The following is a 13,090-nucleotide window of genomic DNA, read 5'->3' as shown; positions in this document are numbered from 1 at the left end:
GGGAGCAGACCAAAGAATGAGGCTCCAAATGGTAAAAGTGCTGCGGGTGGCAGGCTTCAAGTAGCAAGGGCTTGGGAAATGTGTGAAGGAAGTGAGAAGTTGGTCATTTTGTGCTGCGGGCCGTTTGGGCCAAGACAACCCATTGGAGCAGTGGTGTCCTGCTCATCGTGGGTGAAAAACTGAAGTTGTGCTTGAGTTGGTGCTAGAATGCAGACTCAGGAATCCAGGGGAACAGAGTCTAGGGAGGCGAGATTGGAACCCTAGGAGGTCAGCAGTTGTTGAGGCAGTGCAAGTTAGAGTGATTTTTTTGGAGAGCATTGAGAGGTTTTATCTTCAAAGATGAATGCTGGAATCCCTTGTGGGAGAAACAGTTTCAGCAAGATTGGTTGACTTGCAGCGTTTACAGACGTCTGGCTGGGTTGCTGAGAAATCAGTGAGAACTGTCTTGGCCGCATTTGTTATTTAATGTGTTGTATTGGTGTTAGACCACTGTTTGCCTGTTGATTCACATGTACCTCATGTTAATTCTGAATGTTAGCACATAAGATTGATACTGTAAATTGTTTTCTCTTTCTGACTTTGTATAATGAAGTTTATTTTGTTTGTTCAAAAACTGTGGAATCTTGGGGCTTTATTCTCTTAGAAAGTATCTGGAATCTCAAACTTTGTCTATTTTAACAAAAAGTTACTGGTCCTTAACTGGATCGTACCAAAAACTTGGGCGGGGGGTTGTCTGGTCCAGGATCATTACAGGGTACAATTCTAAAGAGGGTGGAAGGGCAGAGAGACTTTGGGCACAAATCATTGAAGGTGGCAGGGCTGGTTGAGATAGCAGTTAATAAAACATATGGCATTCTGGACTTCATAAAGAGAGTCATAGAGCACAAAATAAAGGAAATGTCGATAACTCTGTATAAAACACTGTTCCAGCCTCAACTGGAGCAGTGTCCAGTTCTAGGCATCATGTTTTAGGAAGGGTGTGAAGGCATTAGAGAGGGTGCAGAAAAGATTCACGAGAATGTTTCCAGGAATGAGGAACTTCAGTTATGTCCATAGTTGAAGAAGCTGGGGCTTGGAGAAAAGTGGTTTAAGAGGAGATTTGATAGAGGTGTTCAAAATTATGAGGGGCCTGGACAGTGTAGAAAGGGAGAAACTGTTCCCATTGCAGAAAAATCCAGAACCAGAGGGCACCGATTTAAGGTGATTGGCAAAAGAAACAAGGGTGTCATAAAAACCTTTTTTTTCGTAGCAAGCGGTTGGGATCTGGAATGCACTGCCTGAGAGTGTGGTGGAGTCAGATTCAATCAAGGCCTTTGAAAGAGAATTGGATAATTACGGTGCCTGAAGAGAAAATTTGCAGGGCTCCAGGGAAAAAGTAGGGGAGTGTTTCTAGGTGAGTTGCTCTTGCAGAGAACCAGCAAGGATTCGATGGGTGGCATGACCTCCTTCTGCGTTGTAATCATTCTATAAATTCTATTAATTTTTCTTTTTTTCAGTATTTACCTTCCAAGGACAGTAATGTATACATTTCACAAGCAGCAAAGTTTGACCCGTCCACCAAGATTTATGAAGTAAGTACCACAGACAACTAAAGGCTCATTAATACCCCAGTGATGGAACTAGGGGTGAATTGTTTCCAAGTTCTCATTCACAAGCATTACCAAAACAAACTGAGCTTGTAGAGATTTGTCTAATGATACATATACACCATTTAGGTAATTTCTGGAGACATAAAATTGTTTTTAATTTTATTCAGGAGAGATCATGAACGTTGCAGCAATTTCAGAATTTGGTGGGGGGAGTAAACATCATTTTCAGCCCTGCTGAATTGCATTTTGTAACTTGCACTCCAGAATAACTTGTTTTTGCTGCCATCTGAAACCACCAAAAGCCGGGCATTGCCATTTGGGTCTGCAGATCAGATAGATCATCCCAGTTATCACTCGAAAGTGGTTCTGAATTCACATTAAAACTAATGATGGTGTGTGAATACACTCCAATTGGTTACAACCTATTTGGCTATTAAGGCAGCTTTATAGGGATTAAATATATTTAAGATATAATTAAATCAAAAGTTTTCAAGATAGGGCCTGAACACCTAAGTGTACGTCAAATAATCTCAAACTTTCACTCCTGTAACTTTAGGTCAGTAACAGGTGGAAGTTGCTGAGCCAGGAACACCTACAGAAAGAGGCAACCAAAAAGCAAGAACAAACCAAGAAAGCAAAGGACACCCCAAAGCCTGAAGGTTGTCATAAGAAATGTCATTATTTGTACATGATCAGTGTCTTTCAAATTTCTTGGACAGTTATTTTGCTTTTTATTTTCTGATGTCATGCCTGCATTAGATCACAGAATCAGGTGAACAGAATTACCTATATATAACAAGGAGTACTTAACTGTAGAGTTGATACATCAGTGTGCTATGAGTGTTACACCTCCAGTTTTTGTTCACAGCCCACCACATGTGGATTAATTCATTGACACACAGGGGAACAAGCAATCCATCAACTCCATTGATAATATGTAAGAACATGAGTAGGCCGTTCAGCCTGTTCTGCCATTCAAACAGGTTATGGCTAATCCATGTCCCAAAACCACTTACTTGCCATGGCTCCGTATCCCTAAATGGGGATAATGCATGTGACTAAAGAGAGGGAAGAAATTATGCTATCTGGTTCTGATCTGGCATTTGACAAGAGCACGGACAGGTACATGTGTGCACTCTTATTTTAGAAGGACTTTCCCCCAATTTTTTTTCCTATTTGTAACCACTCAAGATGTACATGCTGCTCTGAGAGAGGCCACAGTTACCCTCGGTGCTTTCGTATGCGGAGCCTGTCAGCTCTGGTAAAATCATTGCCCTCCACCCTCAGAACCTCTCTTCTGCCCTCTTTGCAGTCTGCAGCACACACTTTCAGTCAGGGACTGCATTTACTTGACGATATATCTAAAATTACACTTGTATTTCATAATTTCAACCAGGATAATAAACAGATAATTTGGCATCGACCGAATGCAATAATTCCATGTATTTGTTTGCCAATCAGAAAGCTGTAGCAGAAGCTTATGTTTGTATTTTCATGTTTATGGAATCATTGTGTAATTTAGCATTAGAAAATTGTTTCATCGGTCATGTTGTAGCATTCCTCAAGTGGCGTCCAAGAGTTGAAGACAAGGTAACATTTCATCATTTATTTTGTGTACCAGTACTAGAAGTATTGATCTTTCACAGAGTTTACAAATGCTGGTTCAAGTTCATTAATGTATATAATCATGCATATCAGAGATTACCTAGTGAGGGAAACACTAGAACACCAAATTTAGTTGTAAAAGTAAATTTGAAACTTTAGACATGAGGTTCATGAACATAAACATATCTGTAGACATATTTGCACATGTTCCTAAAACTATATACATCTGTAAAATATACAGAAACAAGCACGGGCCATTCAAACAGACCTGCTGCAGCATTTTGCTGGGCACAACAGCTATATTTTCTCCTCATTTTGGAATACATTTACTTCTCAAAGGAATATCTACCTCCCTTTTTAATAACCTTTGACATTGCAGCTGTCTAATTCTGGGGCACTATGTTCCATATTCTGACACCTCTCTGTGTGGGCGTGTTTTTCTTGGCTTTTAACTGGTTTAGCTTAAACCCTGAGGACTTTGGTCCCCCTGTTCTGGATTTGTTAGAGGGAAGGACCATTCCTTATCTGCTCTCAATTGTCTTCATTACACACCTTGATTAGATCATTCCTCAAGATGCATATCTCTAGAGAATATGCGTACAGTTGCCTAAACTGTTCTCGTAGCTCAGTCCCTTTATCCCAGGTATTATCATTGCTGGCCTTTCTTTATGGCTGGCAAAACCTTCCTAATGTGAGTGCCTAAAAATCCAACACACTGTTCCAAATGAAGATTGCTCTTTGCCCTGTACAATTGCATTAGCACTTCCTTGTTTTCTCGCAATTTGCATGCAACCAAGTCTGCTGAAAAGGAGCACTAAGGGTTTTTAAGTGTTATTGTTACAGTTCTTAAGGTTGATTCCCAGTGTTTTATGTCTTTGGTTATCTTTGCCTTTTAGTTGTGCGGCAACAGATGCAACAGGATTATATTGCTGAAGTACAAGAGATCCCTTCAGTCAGACAGCAGGCTGCAGTAAGTCAGATTTTTTGTTGAGAATGGGTGTGTGCAACACTAAGGCGTGTTGGGATGTGAGTTTCCGTCTAATATTGTCTTTATCCCCACTGCTGAGTTCCTGACTTCAACTTGAGACCCCATGGGAAAAATATAAGACAAGGCCAAGCAGATATACAAAGATGGAGAAACCTGTTGAGCTGGCCTTCCCTGGCTGTACTTGTAGAACTCGTAGTGACTCTTTACAGCTGAAAAAGCCAACATTACTCTGAAAACAGTGTTGAGAATTTCCTGCTGATAAAGGGAAAATTAACTTTGAGGGAATATTATTCCAACCAGAATATTTAGATCACCAAAAAATTTATTGTAAGGAATTGTTGCAAGGTGAGAAAGTTTTATTGAGAAACCTGGAGCCAAGGCCAATAATGCCACAAAAGACCAGACACAAAATATTTGGAGAGAAGATAAACTTGGTTTTGAAAGACCATAGATTGTATGAAGGAGTCAAGTGTAGGAGACATAACAAGTTGCAACAATTTCATATCTTGGGAGAGCATGAATTAGAATAGGGAGTGGTGCAGTGATAATGAACGGAGGAAAAATGTGTTGGGCAGAGTATGTGGCTGAAGAAAAATAAATTTGGTGCTTTAAATGTATTGATAAAACTTTATATTGCAACGCACAATGAAACGGTGACTCTGCTGCTTCCCTGTAGAAAAAACACAAAAATAGCAAACCTCCCATACACTTCATATAGTTGGTGCCCATCAGGTAACATTGGTGTCTGCCGGTTTTCCTGGTTAATGTCAGAGCCAAGAATAATTATCACTGCTCATTGGTCATCTGTTATCTGTTTTTATGTTATGGTTGGCGTCTTTGATAGTACTGAAAGTATACCTGTAAAGAGTTGTTTCTTTATACTTTAATTCAAATTGAAGTCATTTTAGTCCAGATTAAGCTAAGATAAATGTGTATGAATTCTATCATCAAAGCACTTGAAGAAATGTGTCCAAGATTGATTTTCTGTATGACGTTTGCAATGTTTTTATATGAAGTACTTAAGCACTGTCCCTTAGTAATAGTTTTATCGATCCCATCAATAGTACAAAAAGAACAATTTGAAACCAATCAACACCAGAGTTATATTTGAGTGTCTTTGGCAAAAGGTAATGGGGTGATACTCCAACCATGGGTGAACTGAGCTCTTGAGTTAACGGGGAGTCAGGCAGGTGGGGTTGGCAGGAGGGAAGACAAAACAAATTGGAATACATTTTTGTGCATTATCTCATAGTCAGTGTGAGAAATTTAGTACTGGGAAATAGAACACTTTGTTTCAGTCACCCAACATTCCCAAGTCAGATTTAGCAATAATTAATAAAGATTAAAGTTGTACCTTTGCTTACCTCCAACAATGTGCCTCAATTCTAACCTCAGAAGAACTTCCCCTACTGCACCATTTTCCACAACAGCCATTGTCTGGCTTCTGTCGATGAGGTTGCATATTCAGTCTTTTATTGTGCTGTGGACCCAACTCAATTAGGATGGCCCAAACTCATTCACATCAAATCCTTTCATCTCAGTAGCTTTATTTGCCCCTAGGGCTTAGAGGTTAAAAATCGCCACAGTACCAAGTCCCTTGAATCCAGTATTGTGCAATGTTGAACAGCCATCAAATAAGTGATTGCTTTGATTAAAAGATTGTGTTTTTTTAAAAAAAATATAATTAAATACTGAAGATTTTGAAACAAAAATCAAAAACTAGAGATATTAACCAGATCAGGCTACATCTGGGAGAGCACAATTCAATCATTGTTTTGGACCCAGGACTAGGATCCTCAAAATACAGAAGTTCTCTCACCAGATACTGACATTTACGTTATGATACTCTGAACCGACAGTTTCTACCCTGGTTGTAGAGACAGGCACACTGTCAGTGCCGTGCCCTGGTACAAATTCTCATTGTTATGTGTAGTATTGCTTGTTATATTTTAACTATTGTGGTCACCCCAGTTTGGGTTGGTCATATACATTACAGCATTGCTGCCAATCCTTGAACTGTTACCTGTTTTTACTTTTTTATTCTCTTCCTTCCTGTTTTGTGTTTATTTCTGACCTGCTTTGCCTCTTATGAATGTGGGGGATTGTGGTATCAACGGTGCTTTGGAGTTTTCTTCCCTTTGTCCCCTTCCCATTGGCAAAACCTGGTCCATTCAAGTCTCTCAACCCAATATTTGGGATTCTAGTATTACATTTTTTTTAAAGTTGATGTAATAAGTGTTCTACTCCTGGATGTTTCATTCAGTGCTTTGTACTTCCATTCTATGAAAAATTTTGCCTCTAGATTGATTTAGATGCTACGTGATGTGGTCACTTGTGGGAAGATGTGAAATGGTTGGGCTTAGTTGCAGGATCAATATATATTCAAACTCTTGAGCATGTATCCCCACCTCACAGATGGCAGCAGAACAGCAATCGGTGAAGAGGGAGCGAGCAAAGAGTGGAACAGGAACTGAGACAGCACCTCCAGAAAAGAAGAAGCCAAAATCGGGGATAGAGGAGCTGAAAAATCCCAAAAGTTTCAAACCATTTGATTACAGCAAGTCCAATTTCAAAGTTTTTGCAGGTCAGCTGTGACTTAATTTTTAGTTTATTACTCTTACGGTTATTCTGAAGCCAAATTGTCCTTCAGCATTATTTGGTATTATCTCCCCCATCCTCCAGCTCTGAGACAGCAGATGAAGCCCGTAAGAAATATTCCATATCCATAGAGCAGGGGAACCTATAAATATTGTGTTTTTACCAGAAGTGTCAGTCAGTCTTTTCTCTCCCCCCCCGCCCCCGGCTGCTTTGGAGTTGAAGTGTCTAGACTTTGAGAACAACACAGTGAGGTATGTTTGAAATCAGGAGCTCACTAGCTAGTGTGGCCCCACCTTTTATGCTGGACTGCAGGATGATGGAGCCACTCTGACATTAGCCCTTGAGCAATGTTTATTATCGTAGCTACGGAGAAAAGATTAGTGCAAAACACTGATCCATATGTAGAATTCTCCACAATGGCTTAATCAGTTGGCGCAAGATGGCCTTGGTGTTTCTCCACCTTCTTGAAGCAGGATACTCCACTGTGCGCACTAAGGCAAAAAAACCAAACTGTTTAGCGTCCAATCTTTAGAAAGTCGGGCAAGTTAGAAAGCATTCAACCTGATGAAACTTAACATCCTGTTAATGCTTTAACCCAGGTAAATTGTATGCAGTTTTCAGCATCTACAACATTGCTCTCGAGGATAAACAGGAATCAGCCATCAAGTATCAGTGGTTCAGTGTTAATGCTGTTTCAATTCTTTAAAGGTGGGGTAGGTCCTCCCTGATGAATCACTGGGTTTTGGCACTATCTAGCCCAGTACCAAGCACACAGTTTCGGAAGGTCCCAGGTTCAATGCTGGATTCATCCCAAGTTAGCTTAATTTAGCTGAGAGAGCAGTAGGAGCACCAAGATTAGCCCCGACTACCTGGGCTGATGAGAGCGAAAATGATTGGGTGTTTCTGCTCCTGATCATCACACAGGGATTCTTGTCAGACAGCTACCCGTGTTTGTTTGCACACATCTTATAAGGACAGTGATATGCTGAGCTTTGATGCCTTACATGATGAATAGCCTATCACATTCATTCCCTATCTATGCTTGGAAGATGGCAATTTTGGATGAGGTAGAGGAGAACGACCAAGGTCCTCAAATCATTCCCCAGCATGAGACTGTGCCTTTAGGGAATGGGGAAGCAAAGAAGGAAAAGGATTGTGTTTAACCTCCCTAACTTATAAATGTAGGTAAACTAGTTTGCATCCAATTTTGAAAAGCTCAACTGATAGGAGATGCATTATTGTGTACACAGTGCATTTATGTTGCAATATTTTGATCCTATCTTTCAGCTGGCAGCAAATCTAAGGAATCAACCCAGTTTGATCCCAGTCATGAAGCAGACGTGCTTCATTCTAAGGTAAAACCATTGCTCTGAATATGGTGTATAAATTGCAACATTCTACAAGTTTTTGTTTTTCTTGTGAAAAAGGGCCAACTTAGATTTTCTTTTTAGTGAACTGGCACCTATAATACAGCTTCCTGTAGAGATTGTGCCATTTCAATTGAAGATCAATAAAAACTTGTTTTAAAAAATGCTTATTATTTGTTTTTAAAGAAGCCATTCAGAAACAGGCAACTTAGGCTCCATGACACCGAGGATCCTATCCTGACAGATAAGGATGCCGGTATCTTGCACGCTTACTTTGCATAGCAGCCATTGGAGCAGAATTGGTGGGTGATGTTATCTCAGCAGTCCCACCTCTTCCTTCAACACTGCAAAGGTGTTTGAATGCAAGAACCCACACTTCTGCAGGTTTTCTGCCATGAAATGGGTCAAATACCCAGTGGAATGAGGTCTTTCCCAACTTGCTTCTCAGTTTACGTTGCACAGTTCCCTTCCATGGCCCAGGAATATCAATAGTTTAGTGTCATTCATGAAGAATAATCACTTAGACAAGGTAGCAGAAAGATAACGACTCCTTGGCATTGTGCACCAGCGGCACTACAACCCAGAGTGAGGTCAAGAGAAGCAAAAACGGTGACAAAATTAGAGAAGAAATGCAAACAGTTGAAAAATTTTAAGTATAATGACTAGCAGGTTGCTTCATAATTTTACTGGTCAGTGTAAAGTCTGTAAGGAAAAGTCAGGCATATTAACCTGAGCAATAGTGCAAATAACTATAACATTCGTTGGATTGGTACGGCAGTTTGACTTTGTGATAGCTTTCCTAACATTCAACTGAATGTTTGTGGGCGCAAGCCACTCCATGATTTGAGCATGTAATCGACACTGACCTTTCAGAGCTGTATTGAGGGAATGCTGCATTGTCAGAAGTGCACTTCCTTGAATTAGCTGTTAAACCAAGATCCATCTTCTTGTTCATGTGGATTACAGAAGATTCCATGACAATTTTTTTTTTAAGAACAGTAAATTCTCCTGGTGTCCCTCAATCCTCACCACCAAAACTGTTCAAGTCTGCATTTATTGGCCCTTATCTTTCACAGGTCAACTCCTGATTTAACAACAATAACTGCATTTCAAAAGTATTGATTCATTGTTGAGAAGCACTTTAGGCCATCAAAAGCTGTGAAATCCAATGTATAAGTGCAAACTTTTGCTCTGTAATATAGAAGGTGTTGGATATGTATTCAGTCACTTGAAAAAGTACGTGTCAATACAGTTGCTAGGAATGTATTGACATGGGTGAGATGTTCAGTTATGATATTTGCCAGATCCTATCTTTCCCTGAAGGTTCAGAAAATTATAACTGTATAAATGTATTTCTTTCTGTGAATTTGCACCTTGGGCATCAGGGGCCTATTGCCCTATGATGTTACAGGACTATTATTATGGAACATATTTTGCATTTAACTAGTCATCCAAACTCATGTATGGTTTTTAAACAACAAAAATGAGAGTTATAGTGCCTGTATCATTCATTAAAAAAGGCAGGGGATATATAGCACATATATGGGGCCGTTGTTGTTTTTAGGATTGGTGTGTTTATGTTATCATATTTAAACCTGGACTATAGCTTCATATATGTTCAGCCCATAGTCTGCAAGTATATCAATAGATTGTCCCAAACTTCCTGTCACTATTCTGTATTTGATGATTTTAAGTTGTGCTGTATAGATTTTCACTATGGCTGAAAGATAGAATTTTGCCAGCAGAAGGAGGCTAGTCAGCTTATCGCATTTGTACTGACTTTCTGAAATCATCCATTTTTTTTTATCCTTTCCCTGCACCCTTCTTAAAGAATTTATTTTTCTAATATTTATCCACTTCCCTTTATTTAAAAAAAAACAATTCTTAGCTGACACTTTTCTTTAAAAAAGAAGCCTGCTCTAATTAAGTCCGGCTACTTGAGTTGTTACAGAACTTTAACAGGTTCTTTACCACTTAAATACACAAAATAATTTAGAGAAGACTAAAGGAGAGCATGGAACCCCATCTTTGTAAACCATGCTTTGTAACTGTCCAAACCTTTGCATTGGTGCACTAGGCAGGGTTTTGTTTCAATAAGGTTGAAGCACTTTTTCTCCAACTTCCCAGGTTACATCGTTTCACCCTGTCTGTGATGTTGACCTCATCCCAATGCCACAGCCAGATCAATGCCCTATACAGTTATTTCTTTTTATGAAATATCTTTTTAAACAGTCCTAACTAAACTTTCTTTGATTTAGAAAACTGGAAAGAAGAATCGTCAATCTGCAGGTAACAGAAGCATGACCTTCACCAGCAGCAAATCAGATAGGTAAGTGTTTGTAAAGCAGTTATCACTGAAATGACTTGGTAAAGTCTGACCCTTGCACTAGGATGTGAAGCATGTCCCGCTTTGTTGTTCATTAGCAACCTGTATGAAGGAGTAACGCTGGATGCTGCAATGTGTAGCCATCACATGCAGTACTGCAGAAAAAAACTGGCTGTATTATGTTAAATGGCTTCATTTTAAAACCTCTCTGTATTTTCAAGTACACACTTATGTCTGAAGGTGTGGTCATCAGTAGTGGGCAGAAGGGGACAGAATTACTGAGGCAAAACTGAACACTGGTGAAAAGCCTGAAATCTGGTAATAGAAGTAGATATTTGGCTAAAATACCCACTCTCAGCCTATGGCCTAGTCTATGAACCAGTCAAAATGTTCATAATATGCCAACGACAAGATTCATCTGTGGGTTAGTTCTTCTGAAGAACACAAGAAAAAGAGTAGGCCATTCAACCCCTTGTGTCTGTTCCTCCATTCAGTTAGATCATTGCTGATCTGTATCTTAACTCCAAATACTTGTCTTGGCTCAAGAAAGCTTAAGAGTCTTGCTAACAATCTATCAGCTTTAGGTTTGACATTTTCAATTGACTCCCAGCCTTAGCAGCTTTTTGGAGGAGAGAATTCCAGATTTTCACTACCCTTTGTGTGAAGAAGTGTTTTCTAACATTACCTTGAACAACCTAGCTCTAATTTTAATTCATCCCTCATGTCCTGGACTGTCAGAAATCTGAGATCAGGATATGCTGCATTATTCTAATCTTATGTATTTTCCTTTTCCCCAATATGCAGAGGCTTCAGGCACAGTTGGCCAAAGAGATAGAGCACTGAGGTCGGAACGCGCTGAACAAAACCACCTTTGCTGTTGAGGCTATTACTATTTTCACGTCAATACTATGTACTTGATTGGTTTTAATTTCTAAAATTTCTTGGACATTGTTGCACTGTGTGAGAAGCTTTATACAATAAACCTTTTAACAAAATGTTAAAGTTGGTTTTGGATGTAATTCATTAGATTGCAGCATCAAATTGGCACCTTCAGAAAACTGCCATCCTAAAAGGCAAATAACATTTTTGTGGAGACATAACTCACGTATCAGCTTGGGGAAAAAAATCCTTGATTATTTATAACCCTTCTTCTGAACTGATTTGGTGCTTCACCCAAATGGCCATTCATTTGTGAGGCTAGATCATGAGCAGTGCATTGTAGGGTTGCATCATAGCTGTCAGCAATCTGATCTTGCACATATCCTTCAAATAGGAGTGGGGATTCTGGATGTGCTGGTGGGTGGAGGGGGGATTGCCTTTCCTTAATCCAGGGGCACTGAGGCCAATTTAAACAGATCTGTTTACTTGGCTCAGGTGTGAATCAAATCAGGACCATGTTGATGTATCACTTACCTACTTTGCCAAAAGGGAGTTTCTCGTAGGTTTTTGAAATGTATTGGTATGCATATTTACAGGTTTAACCTAATAATTGGGAAGAATTACTGAATGGAATATTTTCAAAAGAGTCACCAACCAAACCTTCATTACCATAATTGTATAGTTTCCAGGTGTAACACATTGCTAGATTTTAAATAAATAGATTGCATAGGGCATGCATTTTGTATTCACAATCCTTACTTCCTGTTGTCATGATTTTGTGTCACAGCTTTCTCTCATTATTTAAATTTGTAAATTGGTATGTCAACATTTTCCATTCTGTTTGGCTATGCCAGCTGTCACAGTAGTTTAGACTATGAACTAAAATATTCAGTCAGGTTAGGTGCACCTCTTGACTTCTTTAACTACAGTTAGATGATCATGTGTTACATATCAATGCTGCCTGTGCTTGCTTTTCTCAGTTGGATGATTTTGCTTCTTGACCAGATTATGTATTGAATATTGGGAAGCAATATCCACTGACATTGTCTTGGATCACAGTGATTTATGGTGATTTTGATAGACAAGATATGTATACCATGGTGCTGACAGCAAGCAGAGGAAGATGGGCATTGTGATTAGCCTCCTAGAATGGTAGGAATTGCACCTTTCCTGTGGACAGGAGAATGATCAGACGAATGGGATGAAGTTTCATCTACACTATGAAATCTCTGAAGCTGACCTGCTGTGAATTGGAGTGATGTTCCCATTTTTTGCACCTCACGCTCTGAGATTGTCGAATTATTGATGAATTAGCAATTTTGTGTCACTAGTTTTAACTTGATTCGAACTCAATCTCTCAGGTGAAAGGCCACAACTATGTCACTTAATCTTTACAAAAAAGAACCATTTCCCATGAATAGCCAAGTTATTTTTACATTCCCAATCGGAGAAACTGAGCCAGACCATGCATGTGGTATTTGTTTCCTCGATATAAGGATCACCGAGACGTTAGAAAGCTGATCCTACAGTGCTCAGTAGTTTTCTTTAGCATTAACAAAATTTCCAGTTCTTTAACAGTAGAGGAAGGCTTAACATTAACACAGCTTGGCAGGCTCTGCTACCATGTTTATCACATAAGCACCAGAAATACTTGCCTAATCATTCTGCTGCAATTGGAATTTGGTTCACAGGATCAATAACCGATTTGACATCATGTCCTGTTAGAAGATTTAACCAC

The 13,090-nt window shown here is 39.4% G+C and overlaps 1 protein-coding gene across 1 annotated transcript in view; it reads left to right on the top strand.

The window, feature by feature from the left end:
- exosc10 (exosome component 10) overlaps positions 1-11,475 on the top strand; it is a 56,271-nt gene extending 44,796 nt beyond the window's left edge. The window contains exons 19-25 of the mRNA XM_041206389.1: positions 1,497-1,571; positions 2,146-2,248; positions 4,091-4,164; positions 6,598-6,766; positions 8,068-8,135; positions 10,406-10,476; positions 11,278-11,475. Coding sequence (XP_041062323.1) covers positions 1,497-1,571; positions 2,146-2,248; positions 4,091-4,164; positions 6,598-6,766; positions 8,068-8,135; positions 10,406-10,476; positions 11,278-11,308 — 591 coding nt within the window. The 3' untranslated portion in view covers positions 11,309-11,475. The remainder of the gene's footprint in view (positions 1-1,496; positions 1,572-2,145; positions 2,249-4,090; positions 4,165-6,597; positions 6,767-8,067; positions 8,136-10,405; positions 10,477-11,277) is intronic.
- Positions 11,476-13,090: the final 1,615 nt, after the last annotated feature.

This window comes from Carcharodon carcharias, chromosome 15, assembly GCF_017639515.1.
Source record: "Carcharodon carcharias isolate sCarCar2 chromosome 15, sCarCar2.pri, whole genome shotgun sequence".
In the NCBI taxonomy this organism is placed as follows: Eukaryota; Metazoa; Chordata; class Chondrichthyes; order Lamniformes; family Lamnidae; genus Carcharodon; species Carcharodon carcharias.
This window is presented reverse-complemented; position numbering and strand designations above follow the sequence as displayed.